The sequence below is a fragment of the Sturnira hondurensis genome, unplaced genomic scaffold (genome assembly GCF_014824575.4).
Source record: "Sturnira hondurensis isolate 20B ecotype Veracruz unplaced genomic scaffold, ASM1482457v3 Scaffold0001872, whole genome shotgun sequence".
Classification (NCBI taxonomy): domain Eukaryota; kingdom Metazoa; phylum Chordata; class Mammalia; order Chiroptera; family Phyllostomidae; genus Sturnira; species Sturnira hondurensis.
The window spans coordinates 12,082,379-12,097,212 of record NW_028074503.1 but is presented as its reverse complement, the minus strand read 5'-3'; the positions used below and the strand labels follow the sequence as shown (position 1 = coordinate 12,097,212).

General features: G+C 36.9%; 1 protein-coding gene across 5 annotated transcripts in view; it reads left to right on the top strand.

Moving 5' to 3' along the window:
• NOL4 (nucleolar protein 4) overlaps positions 1-14,834 on the top strand; it is a 295,984-nt gene that overhangs the window by 66,520 nt on the left and 214,630 nt on the right. For 2 of the 5 annotated variants that reach the window (XM_037032668.1, XM_037032659.1), the window contains exons 2-3: positions 1,430-1,579; positions 2,552-2,592. Coding sequence is in view for 3 of the 5 variants with exons in the window: in XM_037032677.1 (XP_036888572.1) it covers positions 1,430-1,579; positions 2,530-2,592 (213 nt within the window). In the remaining 2 variants the exon portion in view is untranslated. Of the gene's footprint in view, positions 1-1,429; positions 1,580-2,529; positions 2,593-14,834 lie in introns of all 5 variants that reach the window. The other 3 variants (XM_037032650.1, XM_037032640.1, XM_037032677.1) reach the window with 2 other exon arrangements.

Below are 14,834 nucleotides of genomic sequence, written 5' to 3'. Positions count from 1 at the left end.
CTTTGCCACACTTCCCACTGCCATGGCTTTTGTCCTGCTTGAATGAACTACTACTCATATCACCTTCTGTTTCTTTCAAGAAGCTCTTCTGGGCCTTGGACTTTGTGGCTCAGTTGGTTAGAGCGTCATCTCATAACTAAAAGGTTATGGGTTTGATTCCTGGTCAGGACACATACCTAGGTTGCGGGTTCGGTCCCTGGCCCAGGTGCCTGTGATTCCCTGATTGGGACGAGATGCGTACTGGAGGCAACCAGTCGCTTCTTCTCTCTTGCATTGATGTTTCTCTGTCTCCCTTCCTCTTTCTCTAAAAAGTAATGGAAAAAATGTCATCAGGTAAGGCTAAAAATTAATTAATTAGTTAATTAATTAATATACAAATAAGCTACTTCAAAGAGAGGTGATAACTTCATTCTCCTAACTCCTATTTTGTTTATGTTTTTATCATGATCATTAAAATGACATGTTCATTATATATGCCAAGTATTGGGTTACATCTCTTACATATATTATTTAATTCTTGCAATTCTGTTGAGTGAGCTCTATTGTCTCTGTTTTCCAGTTCAGAAAACTGAAATTTAGAGAGATTTACGTGGTTTGCATAAAATGTGCAACCTCTGATTGGAGGATTTAAAGGTCACACCTAGATAGCCAGAGCTTGCGTTTTTAACCTCTGGCACATGCTGTTCTTTAGTTTAATAGTGATAGCATAATAAATGCATTTTCTTTCCTAGATTATATAATATTTAAGGATAGAGATTTCATATTTTTTATTTTTCTAATAACTTTCTGTATGCAGCAACTCAATAAATATTAATTGGATGAGTGAATCAATATCTAGAATGAAATTATTATAATAAAATGTTACTGGGCCTTATATATATATTAGAATAATTTAAGTTATACTGATGGCTATAAAAAAGTCATTGTAAAAACTTAAAAAGGGGCCTGGCTGGTGTAGCTCAGTGGATTGAGCCCGGGCCTGTGAACTACACGATCGCAGTTCGATTCCCAGTCAGGGCACATGCCTGGGTTGCAGGCCAGTTCCCAGCAGGGGACTCATGAGACGCAACCATACATTGATGTTTCTCTCCTTCTCTCCTTCCCTTCCTCTCTAAAGATAAATAAATAAAAAATATTAAAAAAATAAAAATAAAAACGTAAAAAGATGGCATTTGTGGGTAAGCATGGTTAAGAATGTCAAATAACTTTTTTCATGTTTCTTAAAGTTCTACATGTAAGTAATATATAATATGAGATATTTATTAATGACTTTTAAGAATTTTCCTATCTCTATGATTTGGTTCAGTTTATGGAAATATTTTTGTTGAATCAGCTGCATGTATTCACATTGCATTAAATGCACACTTCTTTTTACTAATTTTGTGGGTTTCTTTCCTCTTTCTGGCCTTCTTCCCGGCCTTCTTCCCAGGATGGCGTAGGGGTGGACGAGAAGCTGTCTCTGCGTCAGGTAGCTGTGGTGGAAGATTTCTTCGACATCATCTACTCGATGCACGTGGAGACAGGGCCAAATGGAGAACAAATTCGGAAACATGCCGGACAGAAGAGAACTTACAAAGCAGTAAGTTAAAAAGGCACAAAAAAGGCATGCATTTTGAAATTTGGTACTATGTATGAATGCTTATTAAAAATGAGCTAAATAATTATAAATATCCTATCTTCAACATAGATTAGACCATATCATGGTCAAACCCAACATATATACTATGATTTAATTACTACTGATTCTATTTTGGCCGTATGTTCACCAACTATGTAATTTAAACCTGTTTCTGGGATTCTCGTATTGTCTTCTTTAAATATGCACAGTATGTGGTAGACCCAGTCAGATGCCCACAGATGGGAAGACACATTTGTGTTGTTTTACTCGCTGTATCATGTTATATGAATTACAGACTGGAACATACGGACCTTCATACTACCACTGCAGTTTTAACATTCCTCCCTCTTCAAATCATATTCATGTGTTAAAGTGTTTCCTACTTAATACCTATGATCACATGAATAAGAAAAACTTCGTAGCTTTCAAAGGTCTCTTTATATAAATACATTTGTCCCAAAGGGTGTATGTTTCTTAATATTCCAGAATAGATTATTAAAAGATATGTATTTTCATAGATTAATGCCCTTGAACATTCTAAGTGGATATATATGATGTTTATATCATAAATTATATGAAAAGCAGATTTAGTTAACTGTTAGATATTGAAATACATTGTCAAAATGGAATTATGTATTATTTCTGAAGTGTCTGTACTTACAGTCTGATTTAGACACTTTAATCTAGCTTTTTATTTAATTAAATAGTTTATAAAATCATCTTAATATAGATATTTCATCCTTTCTAGGAAAATTGAACGGTAAATTATTCTTTTCAAATATAAGCAAAATATACATCAGAAGTATTTTATCAACAATCAAAATAATAACCTTCTTTAGAATTCTTATTGAACTTTGCTTTTGGCTGCCTTTATATTAACTGTTTTCAGCTGTATTGATACACAATATCAGTCTGGATCCATTTTTTTTTCAGATACAGAAAAATGTGTGAAATGCTCAAAGTTTCAAATACAGGTACATATGTTTGAAATTAGCTACTGAGCATAAGAAATAGCTTCTTTTCCATAACTATTTTTTGCTATATTTCCAGGGTCATATTGAATCTTTGTAGTTGCATAATAACCCCTAATACATGTTGTATTTATCTCTCCTTCTCTATGGTTTTGTTTCTTGGCTGTTTCCAAATTGCATGGTTTGTGGGCAGGCACTATTGTAAGTTTCCTTACATAATTCTGCCACATAAACTTTCTTTTGACTTACGGATCTCAGGAGACATTCTTATCATGACTAATGACAATGACCAATCTTCTTCAGGATATTTTTATGTAGACTAATATTACTGAGCATACTCATGTCACCTGTCTCCTCAGCCAGGGTTTCATCTCTGGATGGTAATAGGAAAGTAATTGTATATTGATCTACTAATATCACTAACTGTGTACTCATATAATAGTTTATTTCTATGAAATAGCTACCTGAACCTGACAGGACTCTGTGAGGTAGACATACATGAGTGTAATGGTATTAAATGAAAAGTGAGTGGCTTCACTGTCTGCACTAGTGTGGCAGCCAAATCTGATTAGGTGCCAAAAGCAATTTTAAAGAATTTAATTTTTCCACTGCACTAGTTAGAGATCTTTAACTACAGCAGAAACATGGGTCAATGAGATAGACCCAAATATGTCACTCTTTGTTTTCTTAAACGTAAAGTAGAGAATATGATCCGTTCCCATTTTGCATGTTAAACACTTAAAGTAAATTTGTAAACAGTATGTTTTAAAATATATCATTTTGTATTAACTATAAAGATATTTTCTGTTTTTTGGTGTAGGTCCATCGACTTTTAAAGTATAAGCAGCAGCTGAAACATTATCCATTTCCTCTTGAGAATGTTCTCTTTGGAGATCTCGCTCTTTCCCAAGTTTATTGTTTATTTTCACATCTAGAGTATTTTCACCTTTGCCTAATATCATGAAGGTTCTTTTTGGCTTAGCCTTTCACCTTCTGGTATATCTAAATTGAATTCTGATTTGAAAACATGCTCCTTTTGAGGATTAATAACTCATCATAGGAAAAAACCTGCTGCAATGCACTTGACTCTACAGTGAACTTAAGTCTAATGTTAAAAATGAATACAAATGTTCAATTAATGGAGCATAAAACAAAGCACAGTTTGAGATGGAATGGTTTAGTGCTATTCAGTCGCTAGACTGTTGGGTCAGAGTTTAGTTCTCAATACTAATACTGGGACTGGCTAGTCATTAGTAGAATTAGCTAGGTACCTATTGCAATTATGATGGTTTTATTAGGTTTAAAATTTTCTCTACTTCTAACACATTAGCTCATAGCACATGCATGATTATGTTTATTGACCTTCTTTTTCTTCCTTTTCCTACATGGCCAAGAAACCATACTTATACAACTAATCATTAAAGCGTATCATATTGTCTTAATAATATTATCAATAGATTTAGTGGTCATTTTATTTACTTTGCCTATTTTGCAAATCTTTCTATGTTTTCACTCTGCAGGAAATGGTGGTCCTTTAATATTGGATTAACTTTTGAATGCTATTTGTTTTTACCTATCTGCAGTATATCATTCCTTGAAATATCTAGGCATTATATAACTTAAATTTTATTGCAAACTGATTTGACTATAGATAAAATTGGAGGGTATATGTTCTATTTATTACTCATGAGTGCTTTGAAAAAATCCACATAAAATGACACATTTCAGGAATATGTGAAGGCTATTATAATTATTATTTTCAGTCATTGTTGAAATCTAGTGTCTGAGGTCTTTGTATTTTCCACTGTCTCCGTATTAACTGTGATTGGTGCATTGAATGTGTTTTCATCAGTGTACTTGACAATAGTAAACTCTTGATTATCTACATTAACAGAGTGGATCACTCAATTATCATACATATTTGAATTTAAGGTCTATCCTTGTACTGAAAATTGAATGTGGTACATAGAATTTGGAGAGTCACTGAAAAATTAATAATGCAACATTATAAGACACTGATGTGGAATGTTGTTTCATCTTCCAGTGTTTAACTCTTCTCAGCTTCTGCCCAAATCCACCTTTGGGCATGCACCACTCTTCTCTGGCTGTCTTTTGTCACTAGTGTTCGATCACAGGCTAAGCATAGCTGCTTTGCAGAATTTCCTTAAGTCAGGGAATCATTAAAGGATTGAGTTTGAAAGCTCTTTCTTGAAAAAACATGGCAACCTGGAGTAGCTGGTGGAAATCCAGGAACTGAGGGGAAAAAAGTGTTTTCAGTAGAACAGTTTGCATATATATTTATATATGTACACGCCCACACAACTTGTAGTATGATGCAGTAAACGTACATGTATTACTTACATATATAGTGCCAACAATTAAATTACTTTAATTCAGAGTGCAGATTATATGCTGTAGCTAAAAGAAAATGGGCGAGGAGCCAGACCCACTCAGTGTCAAACTTCAAATCTAGCACTTCCTCTCTGTGTCACTTTAGGCAAATGATTTCCTTTTTTTTCTTTCTGTCTGGAGGGAGAAAATGGCATGCATGGTGTAGTAAAATAAATGAGTTACGATGTGTGAAGTGCTTGGGATATGGTAAACTTTTGAATATTGTTATTTTTCCTTCTTTATCCAAACAGTATGCATGTTGCAGGTATAAGGACAAATAGGACAATTAACACAGGTCTGTCACTGCCCTGATTATGTTATATATTTCCTCTGCTTGCCCGGGCCTGTGTTGGGTGATGGGAATGGTGATGACCCATGCGTTTTTTGGTGTGTGTCCTGTAGACGTCATTGTCCTTGTCACTCTCATCCCAGGCTAGACTGGGCTGACAGAAAATGTGAAAGAAGGCCCAAGTTCCCGTGTTTACAAACTCTTTTGCTAGATTAAGTTTATGGAAATTTACTTAAGTTACTTCATTTGCTTTTCACAGAGATTGATTCTGTTAAATTAATTTTCAAAAAAATTAAAAAACTGGCTTTATTTAAAGAGTTTATTTTTAATATTTATTGATATATCTTTCCAGGGACATACTGTAGGAATATAATCTATCATGTAGAACTTCTACTTTCCTACTCTGAAAATTAAAAAGGAAAATCTTTATTCTATCAGATGTAGGACAATTAATCTTAAAATTTTAGTTAGCATCATTTTTGTCCTTTCTAAAAAAGAAATATCTACTGGTTCAGCACTTCTTAACTTGCAGTAGTTTCTGCTACCTTGTTTAAAAATCCCCGGAGTTCTTGTCAACATGTAGTGAGACTCAGGAGCAAAATGTGTAGCCATTTTCTTGTGAAAAAATAGCACTAAACTATAATCCAGGAGTCCCAAACCATTCATTTAACGTCATTTTGGCTTAGGCCACAGTTTATTCACATACAAAATGAGAGGGTTATATTTCAGTTTTCCTGACACTCTGGCATGTGCCATCACGGGGAATTGAACCAGCAACCTTTCGCTTGTGGGGATGACTCCCAACCCTCTGAGCCACACCAGTCAGCAACAGGATGCTGCCTTTTTACTGCAGATGGCATTGTTTACTTCACGTTAGTATTGTAAACTAGAGTGGCTTAAATAAATAACTGTTCTAGGTATCAAGTAGAGATAAAAACTTAAAATTATTCCACATTTAAATATTTTTATAGACATTCTTTAATTTTGAACTCCATGACATTATTATGCAATAAGTCAGTGATTTAGAAATACATTTTATAACTAGTTAGTCTTAGAGAGCTTATGATTATAAAACATTAATCAATTATAGGTATTTTATGGTACTTTTGTGAGGCTCCTTTCATTTGGTTGTCTTTCCTTTTTTATGCTAGAGTCGTTGTTAAAAATATATAACCCCTGATGATGGGATCACGTCTGTTTCCCAGGTCACCGTGTGGGCACAGTTTTAGCAAAAGACCTGTCTCATAATAGGTACTCGGGAAGTACTTGCTGAAGGAGGAAATTCCCCTTGTCTCCATGAAATCCTTGCCTTTCTGATGCTAACTAAATAATATAAAGTTACTATGAATAGAAATGATGAAATTAAATCAAAGCTGTAGCCAGGCTGCAAAGACTGCTCTGTACAAGTCACGTTTACAAGTCACGAGGATTTGTGCAACTTCGGAGGCTCTGAATTAAGGTAAAAATATTTAACCCAGGTGCTTTCTGTTTGCTTTTCAACACATTGGTTTGTTTTTTTGTCAGCTATACTCTCACACCCATGTACGCACTCTTATGTTACAGCGGGCCCTCTTTTGGAGAACTAAAAATAAGGTGTCAGACTAATAAGTCAGAGGTGTGAAACATCTCAGAAGGGAAAAAATCAGGGGCATGGCAATTAGAGTACTAAACAGCTATCTTAAAGCAGAACAGTGCACTGCCATTCATCAGAACTGTTGTGTTTCTAATGCAGCTGCAGTTAGGATTATCACTGATTATAGGTGGACAGGACTAAGTACAAAATGCTTTCATACTCAGAGCATAGCAGGTGAGACCCTCAAAAGCTGCGAGCTCACCCAGACCAGTTAATCATCAACTAACGTCACAAATCTTACTATCAATTTTCATGTTAAACAATAATGACTCAGTAAATAGATATATTCCTCGAAAGGGAAATTAACCTTGGAGAAACCTCATTAACTCTTTATGGCCAGCATGGTAAATTGCTACTTTAGTGCACCCTTGTGGTGAAACTGAGCCAATGCAGCTTTTAAAACTGCCCAGGACACTTAATAACCTTTCCTCTCAGACCCAGAGATTTAGGTATTCCTGGGTACTGTGCTGGTGTAATAAATAAAATATTTTGAATATCTAAAATGCATGCATTTACACCTGTTTATTCCTATATATTTATTTAATTTGGATAAAATGTAATAGGAAGAACTGGTGTGAGGTGGGAGAAAATGGTGCCCACACTGATGTTGGCTACACGTGGGTTTAAATCCTGATAAAGTTCTGTGTGCGTGATTTTGGCATGGATGACTAATGTCTTTGTTTTGAAGCTCAGAAGTAATACATATAAAGTTCTTAACATAATAATTCCTTCAAACATGTTATTATATTGAGGTGAATAGAGACATTTTAAAAGGTATGTATGAAGTTGTTTGCAGGGTGACAGATACTGTAAGTAGCTTTCTTTCCTATTAATTAGACATTGAAAGGCCTGTTTCCTTCCAGTTTCATTTGTGCTCCTCTGTGACCTGTGGGCACCACGCACCCATGTCTCTATTCATGACTTTCCCAGATCTGAGATTTACCAGCTTTATCAGCAACAGTCTTAACTAATTTCATGATGTGTAAAAAGAAATCAGCCCTTACCTATTTTTATCTTTTTATCTGATCTACTTCTTATTTTCCCCTCCAATTTCTTTCTTCTGGGAACGTCCCCTCCAATCAATGTATAGCCTGGCCACATCGGGCATGGCTCTGTTCCTTGACCATAGTTCTTGGAAAGGAGGTGGCTTAGCTGCTGCTTCTGACAATTTGGGATTTGGACCAAGGAATTTCTGTCTTGGGGTGCTGTTCCTCTTCAGTGGAGAACATGCAAAGATGACATCTTCTGTTATACGTATCTATAGTTGCATAATTATTTGTATGGTCTGAAGCAGTACTTCTCAATAGGGCTCTGTAGGCTTTGGGGCAGACAGTTGGTATTGCCTCACGTACTCCAGGCCATTTAACATCCTTACCCCCTGAGTGTTAGGTTCCAGTAACACAAGCCCCAGTTACTGTGATACAGTGCATCCCTACCTCCCATTTCCAAAGTCTCATTTGGAGCACAGTAAACACCCAGAGTTGAGAGACGTTTTAGAAATGAAACCAGTTCTCTACTTAGTATCTCAGAAAAATCTTTTTGTCACCTGCCCGTTGTCGAGCAATTCAAGAATTCAGACAATGAATTCTGCGTTTGTGGTACATCACTGTCATCGCACAGACTCTGCACTTTGCCTGCATATGAGAATTGTGTGACCTACTAGCCTCCCTTGTGGAGTGAAGTCTAACCTCCTCCATTTTCTTCCGTTTCCCCCACAATGGCTAATTCTTGCTGCTTTGAATGACCGCAGTAACAGTATCAGTATTCTCAGCTACCTCTTTCCAAAGAAGTGCAGCTTCCCCACGACTAGCAGGGGCTAGTGAAGGAAACTTCAACAGAGGGGGCTGCAACAGGAAGCTGGGAGAGTTTAAGTGTGCCGATGAATTTGAGACCAGGAAAGTTGAACTCTGCTTGTTCTCGTCAAAGCCCCAGTAACGTATTAATTTATCACATCACACACTCTTCAGGGGAAATCAAGAGAAGTCAATGACCATACTTCCCAAGAGTGACTGCATAGTTTAATGTAGCTCTTCACGCTGTAAGTAATTAGATAAATATTTGATTTGCTGAGTCATTTTATTTACGTGCAATATTTATGGATTCTCTTTATTTTACTATTAGGAAACATGTATGAAGAAAAACTTTTCTCAGTGCCCATCTGCTGATTTTTTTTCATCTAAAATAAGAATTCTCTGCTATGACAATCTGTTCCTTAACAGCAAAATAACTTACCATAAGAAGTGACACAAAATAGCACCCCACAGCTTCAGAGCTGTAACTTGAGTCTATCTCTTTTTGATACTGACTCATTTGCTGAAATAACTCTTTTAATTATTGCAAAATGCAACTCCAAGTCAAAAATGTTCACTATTATTTTCTTTATTACATAAAACAAAAGAAAAGGTTGGGTTTTTTTGTAAAGCAATATAGCTACATTTGAAGTGGTATCAATGTGGTCAAAAATGGTTTCCGATAAAAATTGATTAATTATATTAACTTAAATCACATTCTACTTCTTGTTTGCCTATATCTTGATCTACTAATGTACAGTGATGTCATGTCAGATTCATCTGATGTGGCCTTGGGATGCTGTTACCTCTCTGTGGTTTCTTTTGGTCATGCTGTGGGTTTCCGTGCCTTCACGCAAACTGAGTGTCTTGGCCTCCTGCCTCACACTGGTACCCACTTCTCTGTCCCTGCAGGATAGTGACCTCTGTCACTGCACCATGCTCACTTTCTGTTCCTCTCACCTGCATGTGGTGCATTTGCCTCAGATTTCCAAATTGTTCTTGGCTGTCTAAAATATGATCTGAACCACCTAAGATGGGCGGGCCTACCTGCTTTAGACCTCCTATGGATTTTCCAGTCTTCATTTGAGCTTGACCACAGAACCACCATGGTCTCTCAGCACCACAACAAGTGTATTTGGATCAACAAACAGCAGTCCTCTGCTTTTGACCAGAGATTTTTACATTGTGCATCACAGCTCATTAGCAAGTTGTCAAGTCAGCTTAGCGGGTCGTGATTACTTTTAAAAAGTGAAGTAGAAGAGAATAGATGAGAACATTATATAAATGTGTCTATGTTTTAGCTTATGATATAAAATGTATTTATATCTGTTATTCTAAAAAGTTGGAAAACATTGCTTTAAATGGGCACTGTAATTTCCAATTGCCTCCATACTACCCCCAAATCACTTATTGTTACCCTGCCTCTCACCTCTGCTCTTGGTAGATTCTCAGATTTTCCTAACAAATCCTAACAGATTTTCCTAACATATTTAAATTTGTTCCAAATTTAAAATTATCTTCAGCTTCTAACTGATAAGAAGTGACATAAGCAGGTAACATGCATTCATTTTAGAGAACCGTACACTGTAAAATGGCCAGATTTAACAGGATTCAAGATGCTCAGTTATATTTAAATTTCAGGTAAACAATACTTTTTAATATGTTAGTTCCAATAGTACAACTTAACTGGAATTCAAATATAATTGTGCATGCTGTAGTTTAGCTCGCAACCTTAATCCTATTTAAAAGTCAATCCAAGACATTATTGACTAGGCCAGGGGAGCTGGTGAGTGGGTGTGAAAATTGCATGTAGAAGATGATTGGAGAAGAAAGAAGGCGAAGGGTCAGTGCACAGTGGTGGGAACTGAGACAGCGTACTGGAGGACAGGATAACAGTGTCCGAGTCATAGAAAACAAGCCACACTGTAGGGCTGATAGGAACCCAAACACAATGTGAGACCCCTCGGCCAGGGGAGCAGTGATGAGCCTGCAGTTAAAGGACCAATCTAGCAGCATCCTGGTTTGGTATTAGAGAGATTATTAAGGCACAGGAAATTCGCTGGTTATTTAGCAGATGTTGGAAAGTTCCACAGTAGCTACAACACAGCACAACGTCCTTCTGAAATAGTAGTTAGGATTCTGGAGCAAAAATTTTTAAGGTCCAGAGCGAATGTTACCAAACAGAAGTGGGGTTCGACTGCCCCAGTTCATAGGCAAACTCTGGAGGAAGAGGTTTGGTGAAAAAAGGAAAGAGGTCATTTAGGCACAAGCTGCACAATTTTGGAAGAATGGCAGGCCAGTGCCTCAGAGCCCCACCCCTTCAGAACACCCAGAGAATAATAACGTGCCATCCTCTGCCAGACTAGTCCAGGCTGCGTCAGGAGTTCCTTCTCCCATTTAAAAATACCACCCTTTGCAAAACTGCAGGCGCCACTGAGTCATCCTCCAAGCTGCTCAGCTTTTTTCCTCATCGCTGTTGGAACTCAGACCTCTTTCTGGAGTCTTCGCACACGCCATCCGTGCCACCAGCTGCCAGGGTTTCCTGCAGGGAGGCGGGCGGGGCTTTCACTGCCCATTGGTCCACAAGCCCTCTGGCCACCGACCTCCCCACCCCCACAGAGCGAGTGAGAAGAAGCAGCTTCGTGTTTTTCTCTACCCTCTATTTTGTAATCTCTAAATTTGTGTAGAAAATTCCGTGTGCTTTGGAAGAGTCCAGTTCCCCAGCCAACGCCGTCCTTTTCCCAGAGGCAGGTCCGCTTCTACCCCTGATGCCATGTTCTGGGAGGGAGTGGGCCGGCTGTTCCCTCAGTCACGCAACCTCGCCAGCCAGCATTGGTACAGGGCCCCCTCTTGCCGTGTTCCATTCGGGGTGTAGGGGAATCTGTCACATGCCACACCAGCAGTGTGGCTTCACCCCCCATCGCCTCTGGCGTTTTCTGTGACCGGATCTTCAGGCAACCCCTCCTCTGCCCCCTCGTCTGGCCAGCTCTGAAACAGATTTATCAGTAATACGAATGCAAGTGTATTACACAAGCCAGATGTCTGGCTTTTGGTATAATTTATTATTACTATGAATGTCCTTTTTGCCAAAGAGTACTTATATTTATATTACCCAGATAAAAGTATTTTTCTGAATCACTTCAAAATTAAGCAAACAATTACCAATAGGTGATTTCAATAATTTGATATATCCAGGCATTAGTGACAAAGAATTTTACTTATCAGAATTCAGAGATAATTACAGTGCCTTTGCATTAATAGATATTTGTTTAATAAATAAATGTGTAGTTGAAAAATATCTTCACATATAAGACTGTTTCACATGCACCTCCACAGATTAATAATTTTCTCTGTAGAAGATGTTCTCCTACTCATCTTTTCTCATGCATGAAATGGGTAAAAGAGAACCAATATAAATACAGAACAAACCATTGGCTGGGCATTTCAATTTTATAATACGTCTAAAAATGCTTCGGCCAAATGTAATAGCATGTGCGAGGTGTGGGGTGTGTGTGTGGGGGTATAACCTAGTACCCTCCTTTCAAAATATTTAAATACATAAAATGAGTAAACCAGATAAAGGCAGAGTGGTCTGCTTTGAATCGGAGATGTTGCCCAGAACTGAGACTTGACTTCCTCAGATAGATTGGGGTGTCCCTGGACTACGCTGTGCTGTGCCTTTATGAATTAGGACATTTGGAGTTTTTAACAGCATTTGGATTTAAAGGCTCTGTTGAAGAATATTTTAGTTTTATTCATTTTTAAAAATACGTTTTCTGTAGTGTCATTATCCATTATGTACATTGCAGGTGGTTTGTGATAGAATATTAAAAATTAGGTATTAAAAATCATAATACGCATGATAAAATAAACACATTTCACTAGGATATTATTTATAATTTATTATTTATGTGTAGTCCCAAGAGTGCTCATTTGGGAAAATGTCAAATGTTTGGCCCCAGGGGAGAAGTTTTCTGTGAGGCTACTGCATGGTATCTGGCAAAAACCAGAGATTTAATGTTATTATTCCAGTAAAATAAAAGTAGCATCGCTGTTCTCTAAGTTCACTTTATAAAGCAAAGGTGGAGAAGTTAATTTTTAACAATATTGTGATTAGGCCAATTTGACTCTACAGTAAAATGAAATGGAGCGCACTGTGCCGGGGCATCGCTGTGTGGAATAATCGAACTTATAATGAACTTCAGCACTTGCTCATGACTTTTCCAAATCACTAGTATTTAGTGACATTGATACATCTTTTGAATTTAGCCCTTTGTTTTGCTTTGCTTTGTTTGCTTTAAAAAGTGATTGCTTATGCCCATGATTCATGAGCACAATTTGGTGTCTCTTTCCAGCTCATGAATTAGGTGTACATCTTACACCAAGAATGACTTCTTACTGGTGAATTTCTTCTAACAATTAGAAGTCCTATTCCTTTAGAAACTGGTTAGTTTAGAGTTTTCATTCTTTTTTATCTCAGGGCATTCATAAACTAATGACTAAAATTCTGTGGCACACCAGAAAATATATGTTTTGCTGATTAGACAAAAATAAGTAGGTGTGATTTTGATTCACACAGGATGGCTGTTGTTGTGTCAGCTGTTATCATTTTTCTGTTTGACAATGTGAGGGAAAAAGAAATCAGGTCTTGTGGATCCCCAGTTGAAAATCACGGACTTTAGCTGGAAGTTCTGCTGAAACAGAACAGATGGCCTGTTAATTTCCTCCAGGTGGAACTCTGTATTGTTACTGTGTAGTCTGATGTGTTTCTAGTGGAACTTTGTAACCTGAGACAAGGTACAGAGCGCTTGGCTGCCCCTTCCATTCAGAGAGGGTCACCTCAAACTGCTTGGAGGATTTTCTAAAGAACCTCACACCAGGGGACATTTTAAAAATTTTTAGCTTAATTAACCCGTGCTGTGAGGTTAATATTGCAACTCTTTATGGATGAGACAGTCTCTTTCTTTTTTTAGTCCTGATGACCAGGAAAGGTGATAAAATATAGTGATTAAAGGGGTGAAACCAGATTATCACGTGAGCCCCGAGCCCTCGCTCTTTGCTCTTTTACTGGTTTGACAGGTTATGTAACCTCTTTCAAGCTTAGTTCCTCATTTGTTAGAGATGAAGATAGATAATAATCTATTCTTGGGATTGCTTCAAGGGTCAAATGATAAAATCCATTTAAAATTCTTATTTAGCATAATCTGCTTATTAAGCACAGAATTAACTGAAAACTTGAAACACACCTATAACATTTAGGAAACATTTCCTTTTGTGTGAAAGGGCCAAAGCTGGTAATTGTGATCCTATAATAAATGAGCATCTTAATTTCGAGAATTGTCAATTCTTTACCATTTCAGGAACCTTGGAATTGCAGGTTTATGTAGATTTAGAGGGCCTTTCTATTAGAAATGTTCAGAAATTAAGCACAGTTAAAGTTAGAGAGGAAGGATTCTGGGGACTGAGGAAGAGAGACCCGGTGCAAATACTCCTGTTGTAAAGTTTTCTGCTATCAGTTTTGCTCTCACTTTACAAAACTTTATGGCTGGAGTTAATGAGATGAACTCCCATCATATAATTGTGAGATGGTCTGAAAAAATACAGCAAGGCAATAATTTATTACACTGTTTTGATGAATTAACTTCTTTAATTTTTATAACTTTATACAGGAGTGGCAGAAGTAGGTTTACCATTGTGAGTAGGTGAAACAGAATTTATTTTAATATTAATATTAATTATTACATTATTGATTTGTATTATAACCGTAAATTTACCTTTTGCCCACCCTTGTATTATTTCATGTGTTCAGATCCAAGTATGAAAGGGATTTGTTCCTGAAAAGTCTGCAATTCATTTTTATGTTTATTTCAATTTTTTTTGGATAACTGCCATATTTACCTTAACTGACGGTGTTGAGAGGAAGGCGAGTGACATGTGAGAACTGCCAGAATCTTGTCTTTATAACTGCACAGTTTCTCGAAAGTACTATTGTTTTTTTCTTCAGAAAGCCAGGACTTTGGCAAGGTAAAATGCCCATCCTCCTTTCTATTATATTTGTCAGTAAACTTCTCAGAAGTGTGTGCTATAGATATAATATTATATACTTATACTTAAAACATATATTTTAAATTATGTAAAATTT